General features: G+C 44.4%; 1 protein-coding gene across 5 annotated transcripts in view; it reads left to right on the top strand.

Annotated features, from left to right (window-relative positions):
• Window positions 1-887: 887 nt before the first annotated feature.
• Window positions 888-15,033, top strand: part of SLC36A4 (solute carrier family 36 member 4) — a 230,948-nt gene continuing 216,802 nt past the window's right edge. For 2 of the 5 annotated variants that reach the window (XR_012881278.1, XM_075851472.1), the window contains exon 1: window positions 1,019-1,159. Coding sequence is in view for 4 of the 5 variants with exons in the window: in XM_075851472.1 (XP_075707587.1) it covers window positions 1,114-1,159 (46 nt within the window). In the remaining variant the exon portion in view is untranslated. Of the gene's footprint in view, window positions 978-1,013; window positions 1,160-15,033 lie in introns of those variants that run through there. The other 3 variants (XM_075851470.1, XM_075851471.1, XM_075851469.1) reach the window with 3 other exon arrangements.

The following is a 15,033-nucleotide window of genomic DNA, read 5'->3' as shown; positions in this document are numbered from 1 at the left end:
AAAAAGCTTTTTTTTTTTAAATAAAAATGTGTATCAGTGTGTTTGGTGCAACTTTCTATTTATTTTTTCAATAAAAATAATTTTTACTTTTTGACATACAGCTGCTTTGTATCTTGTATACAGAGAAGCTGTATCTTGCAATGAGACCTCAATCCGTCAGGTCATCGGGACTGACGGGTTGTGTCAGTTGGCCCTGTGTCTCTGACATGCAGGATCGAGCTGTTACCGATAACATCTAAGTGATCAACAGGTGGATCCTCGCTGTCACTGAACCTGTCAGTCCCGCTGACCTGACGGATTCAGGTCTCAGCGCTGGATACAGCTGCTCTGTATACGGGATGCTAAGCAGCTGTATCTCAAAATGTAAAAATAATTTTTAATAAAATGTAATTACAAAGTTGCACCAATTACACGGATTCATTTTTATTTTAAAAAAAAAAGTTTTCAAAGGTGTACATAGCATTTAAGGGGTTAAATAGTGCCATAAAACCAACAAGTAGTCCCGCGAACAACAAGCCCTCATACTGTCATGTTGACAAAAAATAAAAATTAATTATGGCTTTTTGAATGCGAAGAGGAAAAAACGGAAATTAAAATAATAAAATGGCTGCGGCGGCAAGGGGTTAACAAAGCCTGTGGCTTCACTTTTCATTTTAGATATATTGGCACCAAGAAAGAAATTGGTCGCAGAATCGGACATATCCTTTAAGGGCCAGATTAGAGATAATTGCGTCTTCACATGCCGACGGTGATAACGTTTTTGTCGTCTGTCCATTATTGTCTATGAGGTAAAAACTACCTGACAGCTATAGAAGAAAGTCAACCGCTAGGAATTAAGCGGGAATTAGTCACATGATTCGGTGACGTCACCGCTGAGAACGCCCTACTGTCAGAAACACCACCACGTGGGAATCCTGATGAGCGCTCATGTCGTCAGTGGTGGATGGAGCCACGTTGCCGCCACTTCACTACGACAGGTAAGCGAGGCGAGTAGGCGTGGTTGTTGTGAACATACACGTGGAGATGGGCGTGGCAAAGAGTCGGCGGCTGCGCAGTGCGGATTCGTAAGGTTGGAGAAGGATCGGAGGATGTGGCGGTGTTTCCGGAGGCGAAATGATGAAAACAGAGACCGGTGGCTCCCTGCAGGGGGAAGACATAGGTAGGGACACGCCGGAGGATCCAGTAGTAGCAAGACGAGTAGCTCGTTGACTGGTCCCCAGACATCCGTCTTCCGCCCTCTTGTCAGCTGTCACTGGTGATGTCCCTGACTGCCCCTTTCCCCTCTCACTCCTCAGTACTGTCCCGGCTCTCCAATATCCTTACTGTGGTCTTTCAATGCTCCCTATTCCCCATAGTGCCTCTACTGCCCCTAATCACTATTCCTTACTATGCTTTGCCTTTATCACTGTATCCTACATCCCTGTCACTCCTGTACCATCCCGGACCCCGCTGTCTTGTAGCCTGTCATTGCTCCCTACTGTCCCGTCACTGCTCCCTCCTGTCCTGCCAGTGCTCCCTCCTGTCCTGCCAGTGCTCCCTCCTGTCCTGCCTGTGCTCCCTCCTGTCCTGCCTGTGCTCCCTCCTGTCCTGCCTGTGCTCCCTCCTGTCCTGCCTGTGCTCCCTCCTGTCCTGCCTGTGCTCCCTCCTGTCCTGCCACTGCTCCCTACTGTCCTGCCACTGCTCCCTACTGTCCTGCCACTGCTCCCTACTGTCCTGCCACTGCTCCCTCCTGTCCTGCCACTGCTCCCTCCTGTCCTGTCACTGCTCCCTCCTGTCCTGTCACTGCTCCCTCCTGTCCTGCCACTGCTCCCTACTGTCCTGCCACTGCTCCCTCCTGTCCTGCCACTGCTCCCTCCTGTCCTGTCACTGCTCCCTCCTGTCCTGTCACTGCTCCCTCCTGTCCTGTCACTGCTCCCTCCTGTCCTGCCACTGCTCCCTACTGTCCTGCCACTGCTCCCTCCTGTCCTGTCACTGCTCCCTCCTGTCCTGTCACTGCTCCCTCCTGTCCTGCCACTGCTCCCTCCTGTCCTGTCACTGCTCCCTACTGTCCTGCCACTGCTCCCTCCTGTCCTGTCACTGCTCCCTACTGTCCTGCCACTGCTCCCTCCTGTCCTGCCACTGCTCCCTCCTGTCCTGTCACTGCTCCCTCCTGTCCTGCCACTGCTCCCTCCTGTCCTGTCACTGCTCCCTACTGTCCTGCCACTGCTCCCTACTGTCCTGTCACTGCTTCCTCCTGTCCTGCCAGTGCTCCCTCCTGTCCCGCCACTGCTCCCTCCTGTCCCGCCACTGCTCCCTCCTGTCCCGCCACTGCTCCCTCCTGTCCCGCCACTGCTCCCTCCTGTCCCGCCACTGCTCCCTCCTGTCCCGCCACTGCTCCCCACTGGTCTCTTATCGTCCTCTATCCCTTATCACTGAAGCGAATGTCCCCTATTACTGAACCCTACTTTTCCAAGTCCCCCATCACTGCTGCCCACTGTGCCAGCCCTTACCCTGTCTCTCCTCCGTCACTGCTGCCCACTGTGCCAACCCTTACCCTGTCTCTCCGTCACTGCTTCCCACTGTGCCAACCCTTACCCTGTCTCTCCTCCGTCACTGCTGCCCACTGTTCCATCCATTACCCCGTCTCTTTTCTGTCACTGCTGCCCACTGTACCAACCCTTACCCTGTTTCTCCTCCGTCACTGCTGCCCACTGTGCCATCCATTAACCCTGTCTCTTTTCTGTCACTGCTGCCCACTGTGCCAACCATTACCCCGTCTCTTTTCTGTCACTTCTGCCCACTGTACCAACCACTGTACCAACCCTTACCCTGTCTCTCTGTCACTGCTCCTCACTATGTCATCCCTCACCCCCATCTTTCCTCAGTCACTACTCCCCACTTCACCATCCCTTACGATGTCACCGGTTTCCACTAAAATAGAGTAAAAAAGACACGGTGCCACATAGTGCAGATAAAAGCGAGGTAATACACGGGAGCAACTTAATGACAAAAAAAAGTGCTCACCTTGGATTGTGGACACTGATAAGTGTCACAAAAGTAAGAAAGCTGCTGCCAGGTCCATACACAAACAAACAAAGTTTGTTGTCAGAAGAAGAGCTCAGTACAGTGAAAAAAGGACCAACGGCGCTGCTATAGTAAACAATGTCACAGGTTTAGGCAGGCATGAAATAAAAGTATTTATTTGTAAATAGCAGAGGCTACGCGTTTCAACGCCGGATCGGCGTCTTCATCAGGCCTAAACCTGTGACATAGTTTACTATAGCAGCACCGTTGGTCCTTTTTTCACTTTACTGAGCTGCCGGTTTCCACTGTCATCCCTCACCGGTCTGCCCCCTGTCACTGCTCCTCACTAAGCCATCCCTTACCCCTTTTCTCCTCCGTCACTGCTCTCCATTGTGCCATCCCTTACCCCATCTGTCCCCCAGCACTACTCCCCTCTGTGCCATTTCTTACCCTGTCTCTGCCGTCAATATCCCCCACTGTGCCATACCGTAACCCGTTTCTCCTCCATCACTGCTCTTCACTGTGTCATCCCTTACCTTGTCTGTCCTCCGTCAATACTCGCCGCTGTGCCATCCCCTACCCAATCTGTCCCCTGTCACTGCTCCCCACTGTGCCATCACTTACCCTCGTCTCCCCTGTCACTGCTCCCCACTGTGCCATCCCTTACCCCATACGTCTCCGGTCACTGCTGCCCACTGTCCTGTGGGTGCTGGATTATGAGAGGTGATTGTGACACGTGTGGTAATGCAGTTGTGTAACACCAACAACATCCTTATAATAAAAGTCTTTACTGTGTGAACCTGAGACTGCTCCGGCCGTCACGTGTATGGAGATAAATGTCTTATATTTTAAAGAGAGAAATTACAGGATACAAATGTTCATTATTTTAGTGCTCGACAAATTCCCTGATCACAATTTAATTCCCAGCTACAAAACACGACTCCAACCCAAATGTCACAAATGTCAGAATCCACATGTGATAACACAGCCTGATGTCTCATAGGATGGCCTCTGCCTACAAGCCACGCTGACATGTTCCTGAGTAGCCTCCTCTGTCACACCATTGACAAACTGACCGTAAAATAGGTAGCCAGCTTGAATTCTTAATAGCCAAGCAGTTTAATGTAAGGTAACATGCACTACAAATACAATAACACCCTGCACCGTCTACTTGAGCTCAGCACTTTTGGTGATCGTATCTTCCTGGTCAATGGGATCTTTTGTACGGTTCTGTAAAGGGCGTAATAATGGGGTTCACCTGCTATTGACACCCACTACTACCACCGCCTTTATATCAGGGTCACCAGGGTTATGCCTAGTTCCCCTACCTTTTTCTTATACTAACGTCAATCTAATTGCTTTGCTACTCCGTATGGGAAAACGATTGAAGGTAAATAAAGGTAATATTTATTATTACAAACCGTAATCACTCTTACATATAAAATACACCAAACACAGTAAATAATCACAGTATAATATCAGTGTATCCCAATACACATCACTTCATATGTAGATAGAAGGAAGAGGCTGGCGCTGTTGAACCAATAAATATTTGAATGGAGTATTTCAATGGCCTTTTCTAATGGATCACGGCAGTCTAATTGTTCCGGAGGTGCTCATCGACAACTACAGCACAAAACAACTTGATATCAACAGATAGAAAGTATCGAGGCACTCACCAGCTTTGCAACAAATTTCTTTATTCAGGATCTTGGTCAGGATGTGGAATTAGCCTAATTTAATATGTACTGAATGCACTGACACTACACGTGGTACAGTATAAACAAGGTATCACAATCCTAATCTATACCACCACCCACTTACCTAAACATACATATATACATTACGTTACAATACATACACAAGTTACGTAATTCTCACACGCTCACTATTTCTGTCCCACTCCCTCCTAATATAACTGGCCCTGTATACTAAGGGTTAATCAGGTAAGGGGTTAACAATGGGAAGGGTTCAACGTATCGGGTAATGTGAGGGTTCAAGTGTTTCAGCAAGGGTTAACTTGGGGAGCGAGGGTTAAATCGGGGACAGCAAGGGGAAACGGAGAGAGAGAGAGAGAGAGAGAGAGAGTGTGTGTTTGTTAAGTGTAGCTGTTGCTACACTTGATACTTAGTGTGTCGTTGGTGGAGCAGGAGCCGGAGAGGTTCCGCAAGGCAGGATCTGGAGACTGGAGCAGGTGAGCTGGTGTGGGAGGCAGGCAGGTCCCGGCCCAAGCTCGGCTCGTCGGTGGAGTGGTGGTGGGGGTAGGCTCTTCTACTGAGCGTACCGGCACAGGGCGATTTAAATCCTGTCAATACGCTTGTAAATGGGGGCAAGTGGCGCTTGCCTCTGGCTGACATGGCTCGGCATGGTGATAACATATCACTGGCCGACTCATGTGCGTGAAATCCAGCGAGAGCGTGCGCTGGAAGTTCAAATATGGAGACAGGAGATCAAAAGCATTATCTCCTGTCTTCCTCAGTTTAAAGCAGGCTAATTGCCCTGCTTTGTTTTTAGGCAGTTTCTCATGACCAGGGCTGTGTCTCTACAGTCCTGGCTCATGAGAATATATATATATATATATATATATATATATATATATATATATATATATATATAATGGGACACTTCCGTTTTCACAATCCCCCTGTTGTCGTGGACTCGACAATGCAATTTGGGGAAGTGTTTGTGCGGTTCTAATTACCCCCTCAACCTCCCTTGTTACTGGTAATGGTCTGAGATGGAAGTATACTTTTGGACTTAGGTACTCCGGACATCACTTGTCCCCTCAAGGACACGTTCCTTCCAGTCCTCAAACTCAAAAGTCGATATAATGAAACTCACAGTCCATAGAAACGCAAAGCCCATCGAACAAGCCTCAAATTCCATAAAACGAAGCTGAAAGTCCATAGAAACTCAAAGTCTATAACAAAACTCAAAGTCCTGGATCTTCTTCTTTCTTTATGAATCTTTTCCTCTTTAGCGGTGTCAGCAGGTTTTTCCAGCGGCAGATCCCATTTTAGTGTGCCGACCCCTGTAAGGCTACTTATTCCCTCACACGGTCGGCCTTGGAATGGCTTAGTCTTGCCTTTCGACAAACTTCCTTCAACACAGTTCGTTAGTCGACCCTTGCGGCATCACCTTCAACTGGGTTTGTGATCAACTTGACTTCTTCCAAATCTCCCAAACACCTTGATTGAAAACGCAATCCTTGTGGGCCAATACCCAGGTCTCTACCATGGCAGGTTAACATCCCTAAGTAGGAGGTGATGTCTCGGTACCCGATATCTAATTGTGGGGCGGGACTTCCTTCCATTTCCCCTCTACCTAACATTCAATCCATCATCTTATGAACCATACCAGCTTTAAGGTTGAAGGGCAATTACCTACAATGGTGTGTGTACCTTACCTGTCCCTAAGGGTTTCTACCCACTACCCAATCATACACACAAAATGTAAAATAATCAAACATACAAAAATATTCCCCCCCAAACCATAGGTAAATGTACATATAGAGATTCATGCTCAAACAGCATCTCTCACTACTTCTCCATAAACACGTGTAAGGTACACATGTACACTTATTTACACCTAGACTGTCTATATGTACACCTTGAAAGTTTTTGTACGACACATTAATTCATATTACACTACACAAATATATGTATATACATAAACTCGACAATTACGGGTCACAGGACTGTATTTGCATTATGTCCTTAATCCAAGTTCATTCTTTTACGCCTGACCTAGTTTGCTTGGTCGGCAAGTCCTTTCACTCATCAGTATTACCACAGGGTGGATGAGCAGGTTGAAGTACAAAATTCCTTTGGGGTTGTACCCAAACAGGTCTCCCACCAGGACACCTCTGAGTCTCTTTTCAGGGAATGGGATGGAGGCTCGATTCTCAGACTTTTTACGCTTCTCCACGATATCCTCTTCCTCACTGGACTCAAGAGGGATCATCTGGACAGATATCGAGCCTCTACTCAGGGGTGACTGGAGTTCTTCTGTTCAGCTACATCGATACCTGTGACAATACAAAAAGGTACAATGCCCCCTGGAGGAGTATTCCTCTTCCGGTGCAATTAGTCGCACAGATGGTGTAGTAAACATATTGCACTCGGTACCAACTCTATTACCCTTGACCCATGTATCTTAAGCTTGAAGAGGGTATTGGGTTGACCTTCATCTCACAGGTCCCCTCGGTATCTCAACACTGGTGTCTAAGCACCCAGTCCTAACTACCTTGGCAGAGGATCGTATCCTCCTTCTTTCAACATCCATCGGTACAGACAGATATGCATAGCTGCCCTTATAGGTTAGGATATCCGAGGGGAGCTGTACATGAAGTACTGTTTTGTGGTTCTTCACAATACTCAGGTTTGTGGAACTATATCCCTGTCTGACCAAACCCATTATCTTAAAATCAAGATATGTGTTTAGCCAGGGTTACCTCCCCCTGTCAACCTTTCCTACAGGAACACTCCAGTTAAACACTAAAGAATCAGCCATATTTTTATTCGCTGTATTTAATTACACTCACATTAGGCCTCAGATGAAATTGTGTTAAATAACAATTCCCACGTTATTATCCCAAATAGAGAGCAATTAAAACATTTTGCGATTATAGATGTAAATGCATTACCATTCCTGAACTTGAAGGTCTAGGTGTGCAGTATAACCTAACACTACAAGTGAACTTATGTTACCTGTCCGCACCTCTATACCTAATATAAGTTCACAGCACAAGCTAATGCATCACTAGTCATTGGCTGATTCTGCAGTTATTCTCCTGGAGTGGCTTTCTTATTATGTATTATAAATACAGGCAACACCCATATAGTATAAGTACATAACTACTGATAACCAGGGATACACCACAATAGAATCTGTGAAGGAACCACAAAATGAAAACAAAAGGACAACTGGAGACAAACACTACAGACCATAAATACACAGTACAGACATCAAAGAGATAACACCTAACTGTGAACATGTAAATTATGGCCTACTTAAAATTCACAGCTGAACTCCTCCCCAGTTGTGGTTGGTCATCTAAACCCTTGAGCACATGGCTGGAGGAGATTCTCACGCAACAATTTTGTCCTTGTCTAAATCCACCATTTGATGTAATTTGGCCACTTTCTATTACTAGGCTTTCCACGGTTGCTTATGCCATGGCATTTTCTAGCAATATGGCCCATCTGACCACATTTAAAACCTTTAACAGGACCACATTTCTTAGTAGCCAAAGACTCGCAGTACTTAGCAATATGGCCTGAGCCGGCACATGCAAAACATTTAACAGTACATGCTCTGCTGGACTAGGGGCAGTCACCAGTGCATGATCTCTTAAAGTTCTGCATGGCTAGGGACGCACTCCTGATTATCGTACGCTTACATTTGCGTAACACTTCCGTAAACGTGTTACCTTCAGGTTTCTGGATGGGATCACGATTTGGGACATCTGATCCATCACTCTTTCTACTCCCCCCTTTTTTGCCCTGTAGAGGGCAAACTTATAGCGGAATCAGGCCTTGAAAAAGACAAGGCCGGTAACATTTTTGAAAAATTCTTTATGATTTGTATACTGGCAACCAATTGTGACCTAGCAGCAAGCTCATCATTCAACTTGGCAATGATCGCATCCGTAGATGCCGCCTTACCCTTAAATGCATTGATCGCAGCATAAGACCCAGTCAGCTGCGCATCAATATCATCACCACCATTTCTCAAAACTATCACCTGCGATTCCAGCATGCAAATCTGCCTATCTCTAACAATTTTACATTGGGCATTCTCTGCCAGTTGTGTCTGCAAAGCACAAACGCGCTTCCCATGGTTGACTCAACACTGGCAACTTCATTTCTGAGTGATCAGGCTTCCACGTCTCCTCATAAACACAGATCCGTTTTAGCGAGCTTGTGGAGCCGTTTGGAGGTTTTGTTAAAAAATGCTCTTCTTGCTAATACATCTTGTCATGTGCATAAGCCTTGTCCAGCAGAGTGGAGCACAGCATTCCTGCTGACTTGTATGTAGTTGCTGATACTGGATTGAATGAACTTTGGTTAGCAAGTTGGTTTGACTGTGGAGAAGTTCATACTCACTCTATCAGAAGTCTTCTTGGTCAGTGTTGTCCTCCTTGTCCCTTGCTGCATGAAAGGTCCTTTAACGCCTTTTCCCGATCAGCTGGACTTCACCCGAAGGACAGAGACGTCGATACTTCTTCAAACTCTTCTGTAGGTGTTGCTCGCTCGCCCGACGGTTTGGCACTGTAGAACACCACGCCGTAAAGCCAAATAAAAACGTTAATACCTTGGAAAAAATAAATAAAATATAACTAGGTTCGCTGTTGTCAATTTTATCTTGTATTAAAGGGGTTGTCCGAGATAACAACATAATATTTTTAATAAGACCTTTAAATCATTTAAGATATAAATACATTTGTAATATACTTACGTTTTCCAAAGTGGCTCCGTTTCCAGATCCTGCCGTCGGGAACTTGACCGTTGACGTCTCTCTCTGCTCTGGCTCTGCCGCTTTGTTGATCTTGAATTCTTGCCGGGTATACGACACGTCACTTGTGACGTGGTGTATATCGGCTTGTTCTGTTGTAACACGCATGCGCGGCCCCTGCTGTTATCTCGAGAACAGCAGGGACCGCGAGAACAGCAGTGACCGCGTATTCGCGTTACGGGATGTGAAGCAGAAGAAGCCGATATACACTAAGTGACGTGTCGTATACCATCCGAGGTCTCTATGGTGCGAGACCATGTGATCGGGATACGACACGACAGTGGAGGCGGCTGAAAAGGTGACGTCAGAGCTCATGTGACCAGAAGGAAGAAGCAGCCAGAGCGGAGAACAGAAGCAAGATTTCACGGGTAAGTATATTATGCAATTTTTAATATGTGTAATGTATTTTTAAATGTACTTAAAAAATAAATCTCGGACAACCCCTTTAAGCCTTAAATAAAACTGTTACTCGTCCAAACTTGAAGGTCTAGGCGCACAGTATGACACAACACTTCACGGTGTACGTTTATTATCTGTCCACGCCGCTCCACCTATCTTAGCTCATGTTTTAACACCATTTTATTGTACAAAACACAGAAATAAATTGAAAACCGTTTGAGCCTTGGCTCGCCATATGTTAACCCCTTAGTGACCACCAATACGCCTTTTCGCGGCGGTCACTAAGGGGCCTTAGGTTAGGCCGCCGCCTTTTCACGTGACACTAGTCTAAGTCCTGCACGGGTGTCCCGTGCAGGCTGGGGTCGGGGCTCGGTTGTCTGATGACAGCTAGGCTCCTGCTCCAAATCACACGATCGAGTTTACTTCGATCGCGGCCGTTGAACCTGTTAAATGCTGCCATCAACAGCGACCGCGGCATTTAACTTGTTTACAGAGGGAGGGAGCTCCCTCTGTTACCCATCGGCGGCCCGCTAATGCAATCGCGGGCCTCTGATGGGGTGTCATGGCAGCCGGGGGCCTGATAAAAGCCCCCAGGTCTGTCCTGGACATATGCCTGTTAGGACACGCCACTGACAGGCAATAATGCTCTGGTATACTAAGTATACCAAAGCATTATAGCAGTGATCTGAAGATCGCATAGTAAAGTCCTCTAGTGGGACTAAAAAAAATAAGTACCGTATGTTTCGGACTATAAGACACACCCAGGTTTTAGACAACAGAAAATAGGAAAAAATTCCATATTTTACTTCATTTACAAAGAAAAAACTATTGGTTAAAAAAAATAATTTGTTCAGTTTCACCACATTCTGAAAGCCATAACTTATATTTTTCCATCGTTTGAGCGGTGTGAGGGCTTAGTTTTTGCGGGACAAGCTGTAGTTTTTAAAAGCAATATTTTTTTGGTACATAAGAGTTTTCTATCTCTTTTTATTTCATTCTTTTTAGCCAAAAGACAACGATTCTGGGGTTTTATATTTTTTTTATTTTTACTCCGTTCACTGTGTGAGTCAAATAATGCTGTACTGTAATAGTTTCAGACTTTTACGGACGTAGCGATACCAATTTTTTTTATTTTTACATTGTGCTTGGGGACAAATGGGAAAAGTTTTTTTTTTTTTGTTTTTTTTTTTAACTTTTAAACATTTTTGACACTCCTGAAAATGTATGATTTTTTTTTTTTTTTTACACATTTCATTAGTTCCCCTAAGGGGTTTGAACCAGTGATCATTAGATCGCTGGTACAATACATTGCAATACATGGATGAGTTACAGAAACAGCGTAACTCGCTGAGCTATGCTGTTTCTGTAACTCCCATAGTAGTGAATGGCAGTTACAGAAGCAGCGTAGCATGCTATTCTGTTTACATAACTACTATTCAGTTGTATTGGAGTTACGGAAACTGCGTACCTCAGCGAGTTACGCTGTTTCCGTAACTCGACCATGTAATCAGGAAGTGGCCGGAAGAGAGCGGAGTCGGGTAAGGTAGAACAGGGTTTAGTGGGCCCCGTTCTAGAGATAGAGGTGGGACTCGCATCTATCTGACGTTTATGACATATCCTGTGGATATGTCATAAATGTTGTTCATGGGAAAACCACTATAAATGCCGCGGTTACCAGATTATAAGTGCCCTATTTCCTACATAATCTGATCGGCGCTGGAATGTAGATAACAGTGGTTTTGATTTTGAAAAACGATAATTTTTGACCAAGTTATTGACAATTTTAGATTTATTCTAATGACTTTCTTAATAGACAACTGGGTGTTGTACAGAGAAGTGTATGAGGCTGACCAATCAGTGACCAATCAGCGTCATACACTTCTCATTGTTCCAGTCCAGCTTCTTTCACTGCACAATCACACTGTAACAATGGACTGGAACAATGAGAAGTGTATGACGCTGATTAGTCACTGATTGGTCAGCGTCAATGTACAACGCCCAGTTGGTAAAAAGTAAAAACACGCCCAGTTTATTAAGAAACTCATTAGCATAAATCTAAAATTGCTCATAACTTGCTCAGAAATGATCGTTTTTCAAGATAAAAACCACTGCTGTTCTCTACATTATAGCGCCGATCAGATTATGTAGGAGATAGGGCACTTATAATCTGGGGACAGAGCCGCTTTAACTAATTAAATGGGCAGGAACAGTTCCTAGCTGTTCCTGGCCATTAGAGCAGCGTGTCAGAAGCTGACACCTGCAGTGTATGGAGCAGGGTCAGCGCGTGAGCCTGCTCCATACATCATCCCCTCCCCGCTCCATGATGTGCCGGCTCATCATGGGTCAGGAAGGGGTTAAGTAAGGAGCGCTGCCGGGTCCCTTGACTGCCGACTATAAGGCGCAGGGACTTTTTCGCAAGATTTATTCTTGCTAAAAACTGCGTCTTATAGTCCGAAAAATACGGTAATTAATGTGAAATAAAAATGACAGTAAAAAAATTAATCAATTTTTTCCCATAAAAAGTGGTTTTATTTAGTAAAAGTGTAAAAAAAAAAGAAATAAAAGTACACGTATATATGGTATCGCGTGACCGTAATGACTCAGTCAATAACGACATGTAATTTAAACCGCAAGGTGAACACTGTAAAAGAAAAACCCGCAAAAAACCATGGCGAAATTGCTATTTTTTCCCCATTGCCCCCCAAAAAAGTCATAATAAAAATTAATCAATAAGTCCCATATACCCCAAAACAGTACCAATCAAAACTACGTCTCGTCCCGCAAAAAAACAAGCCCTCATATAACTACATTGATGGAAAAATAAAAAAATTACGGCTCTTGGAAAGTGACGATGCAAAAACAAATAATTGTAGTTCAAAAGTGTTTTTATTGTGCAAAAGTCGTAAAACATAAAAAACCTCTACATATGTGGTATCGCCGTAATCGTACCGACCCATAGAATAAAGGTAACATGTTATTTACGTCGCACAGTGAATGGCGTCAATTTAAAAACGCATAGCACAATGGCGGAATTTGTTTTTTTTCTAACCCCCCCCCCCAAAAAAAAAGTTAATAAAAGTTAATCAAAAATATCTACCCCAAAATGGTGCCATTAAAAAGCACAACTAATCCTGCAAAAAACAAGTCTTCATACAGCTATGTAGACAAAAAAATAAAAAAGTTATAGCTCTTTGAATGCGACTATAGAAAAACGAAAAAAAAAAAAATGAAAAATAGCTTGGTCATTAGGGCCTAAATTAGGCTCGTCACTAAGGGGTTAAAGGGCTGGGGTAGTGGCGGGGTTCACTGGCTAGTGTCACCCACTCTTAACACCTCCTTTATTATCAGAGTCACTAGGGATATATATATACAGTGAAGGAAATAAGTATGTGATCCCTTGCTGATTTTGTAAGTTTGCCCACTGTCAAAGTCATGAACAGTCTAGAATTTTTAGGATAGGTTAATTTTACCAGTGAGAGATAGATTATATAAAAAAAAAACTGAAAATCACATTGTCAAAATTATATATATTTATTTGCATTGTGCACAGAGAAATAAGTATTTGATCCCCTACCAACCATTAAGAGTTCAGCCTCCTCCAGACCAGTTACACGCTCCAAATCAACTTGGTGCCTGCATTAAAGACAGCTGTCTTACATGGTCACCTGTATAAAAGACTCCTGTCCACAGACTCAATTATTCAGTCTGACTCTAACCTCTACAACATGGGCAAGACCAAAGAGCTTTCTAAGGATGTCAGGGACAAGACCATAGACCTGCACAAGGCTGGAATGGGCTACAAAACCATAAGTAAGACGCTGGGTGAGAAGGAGACAACTGTTGGTGCAATAGTAAGAAAATGGAAGACATACAAAATGACTGTCAATCGACATCGATCTGGGGCTCCATGCAAAATCTCACCTCGTGGGGTATCCTTGATCCTGAGGAAGGTGAGAGCTCAGCCGAAAACTACACGGGGGGAACTTGTTAATGATCTCAAGGCAGCTGGGACCACAGGCACCAAGAAAACCATTGGTAACACATTACGCCGTAATGGATTAAAATCCTGCAGTGCCTGCAAGGTCCCCCTGCTCAAGAAGGCACATGTACAGGCCCGTCTGAAGTTTGCAAATGAACATCTGGATGATTCTGAGAGTGATTGGGAGAAGGTGCTGTGGTCAGATGAGACTAAAATTGAGCTCTTTGGCATTCACTCAACTTGCCGTGTTTGGAGGAAGAGAAATGCTGCCTATGACCCAAAGAACACCATCCCCACTGTCAAGCATGGAGGTGGAAACATTATGTTTTGGGGGTGTTTCTCTGTTAAGGGCACAGGACTACTTCACCGCATCAATGGGAGAATGGATGGAGCTATGTACCGTCAAATCCTGAGTGACAACCTCCTTCCCTCCACCAGGACATTAAAAATGTCTCGTGGCTGGGTCTTCCAGCACAACAATGACCCAAAACATACAGCCAAGGCAACAAAGGAGTGGCTCAAAAAGAAGCACATTAAGGTCATGGAGTGGCCTAGCCAGCCTCCAGACCTTAATCCCATCGAAAACTTATGTAGGGAGCTGAAGATCCGAGTTGCCAAGCGACAGCCTCGAAATCTTAATGATTTACAGATGATCTGCAAAGAGGAGTGGGCCAAAATTCCATCTAACGTGTGCAAACCTCATCATCAGCTACAAAAAATGTCTGACTGCTGTGCTTTCCAACAAGGGTTTTGCCACCAAGTATTAAATCTTGTTTGCCAAAGGGATCAAATACTTATTTCTCTGTGCACAATGCAAATAAATATATATAATTTTGACAATGTGATTTTCTTTTTTTAATATAATCTATCTCTCAGTGGTAAAATTAACCTATCCTAAAAATTCTAGACTGTTCATGTCTTTGACAGTAGGCAAACTTACAAAATCAGCAAGGGATCAAATACTTATTTCCTTCACTGTATGTATGTATATAGATATATATAGATATATATATATATATATATATATATATATATATATATATATATATATGTGTAACACTTCCCTTTACAGGTCCACACCTGGTCCATTGGCAGTAATTCGGAGCTGGACTTCTATACTATTAGAATATTTGCAT

Source organism: Rhinoderma darwinii, chromosome 2 (assembly GCF_050947455.1).
Source record: "Rhinoderma darwinii isolate aRhiDar2 chromosome 2, aRhiDar2.hap1, whole genome shotgun sequence".
NCBI lineage: Eukaryota > Metazoa > Chordata > Amphibia > Anura > Rhinodermatidae > Rhinoderma > Rhinoderma darwinii.
This window is presented reverse-complemented; position numbering and strand designations above follow the sequence as displayed.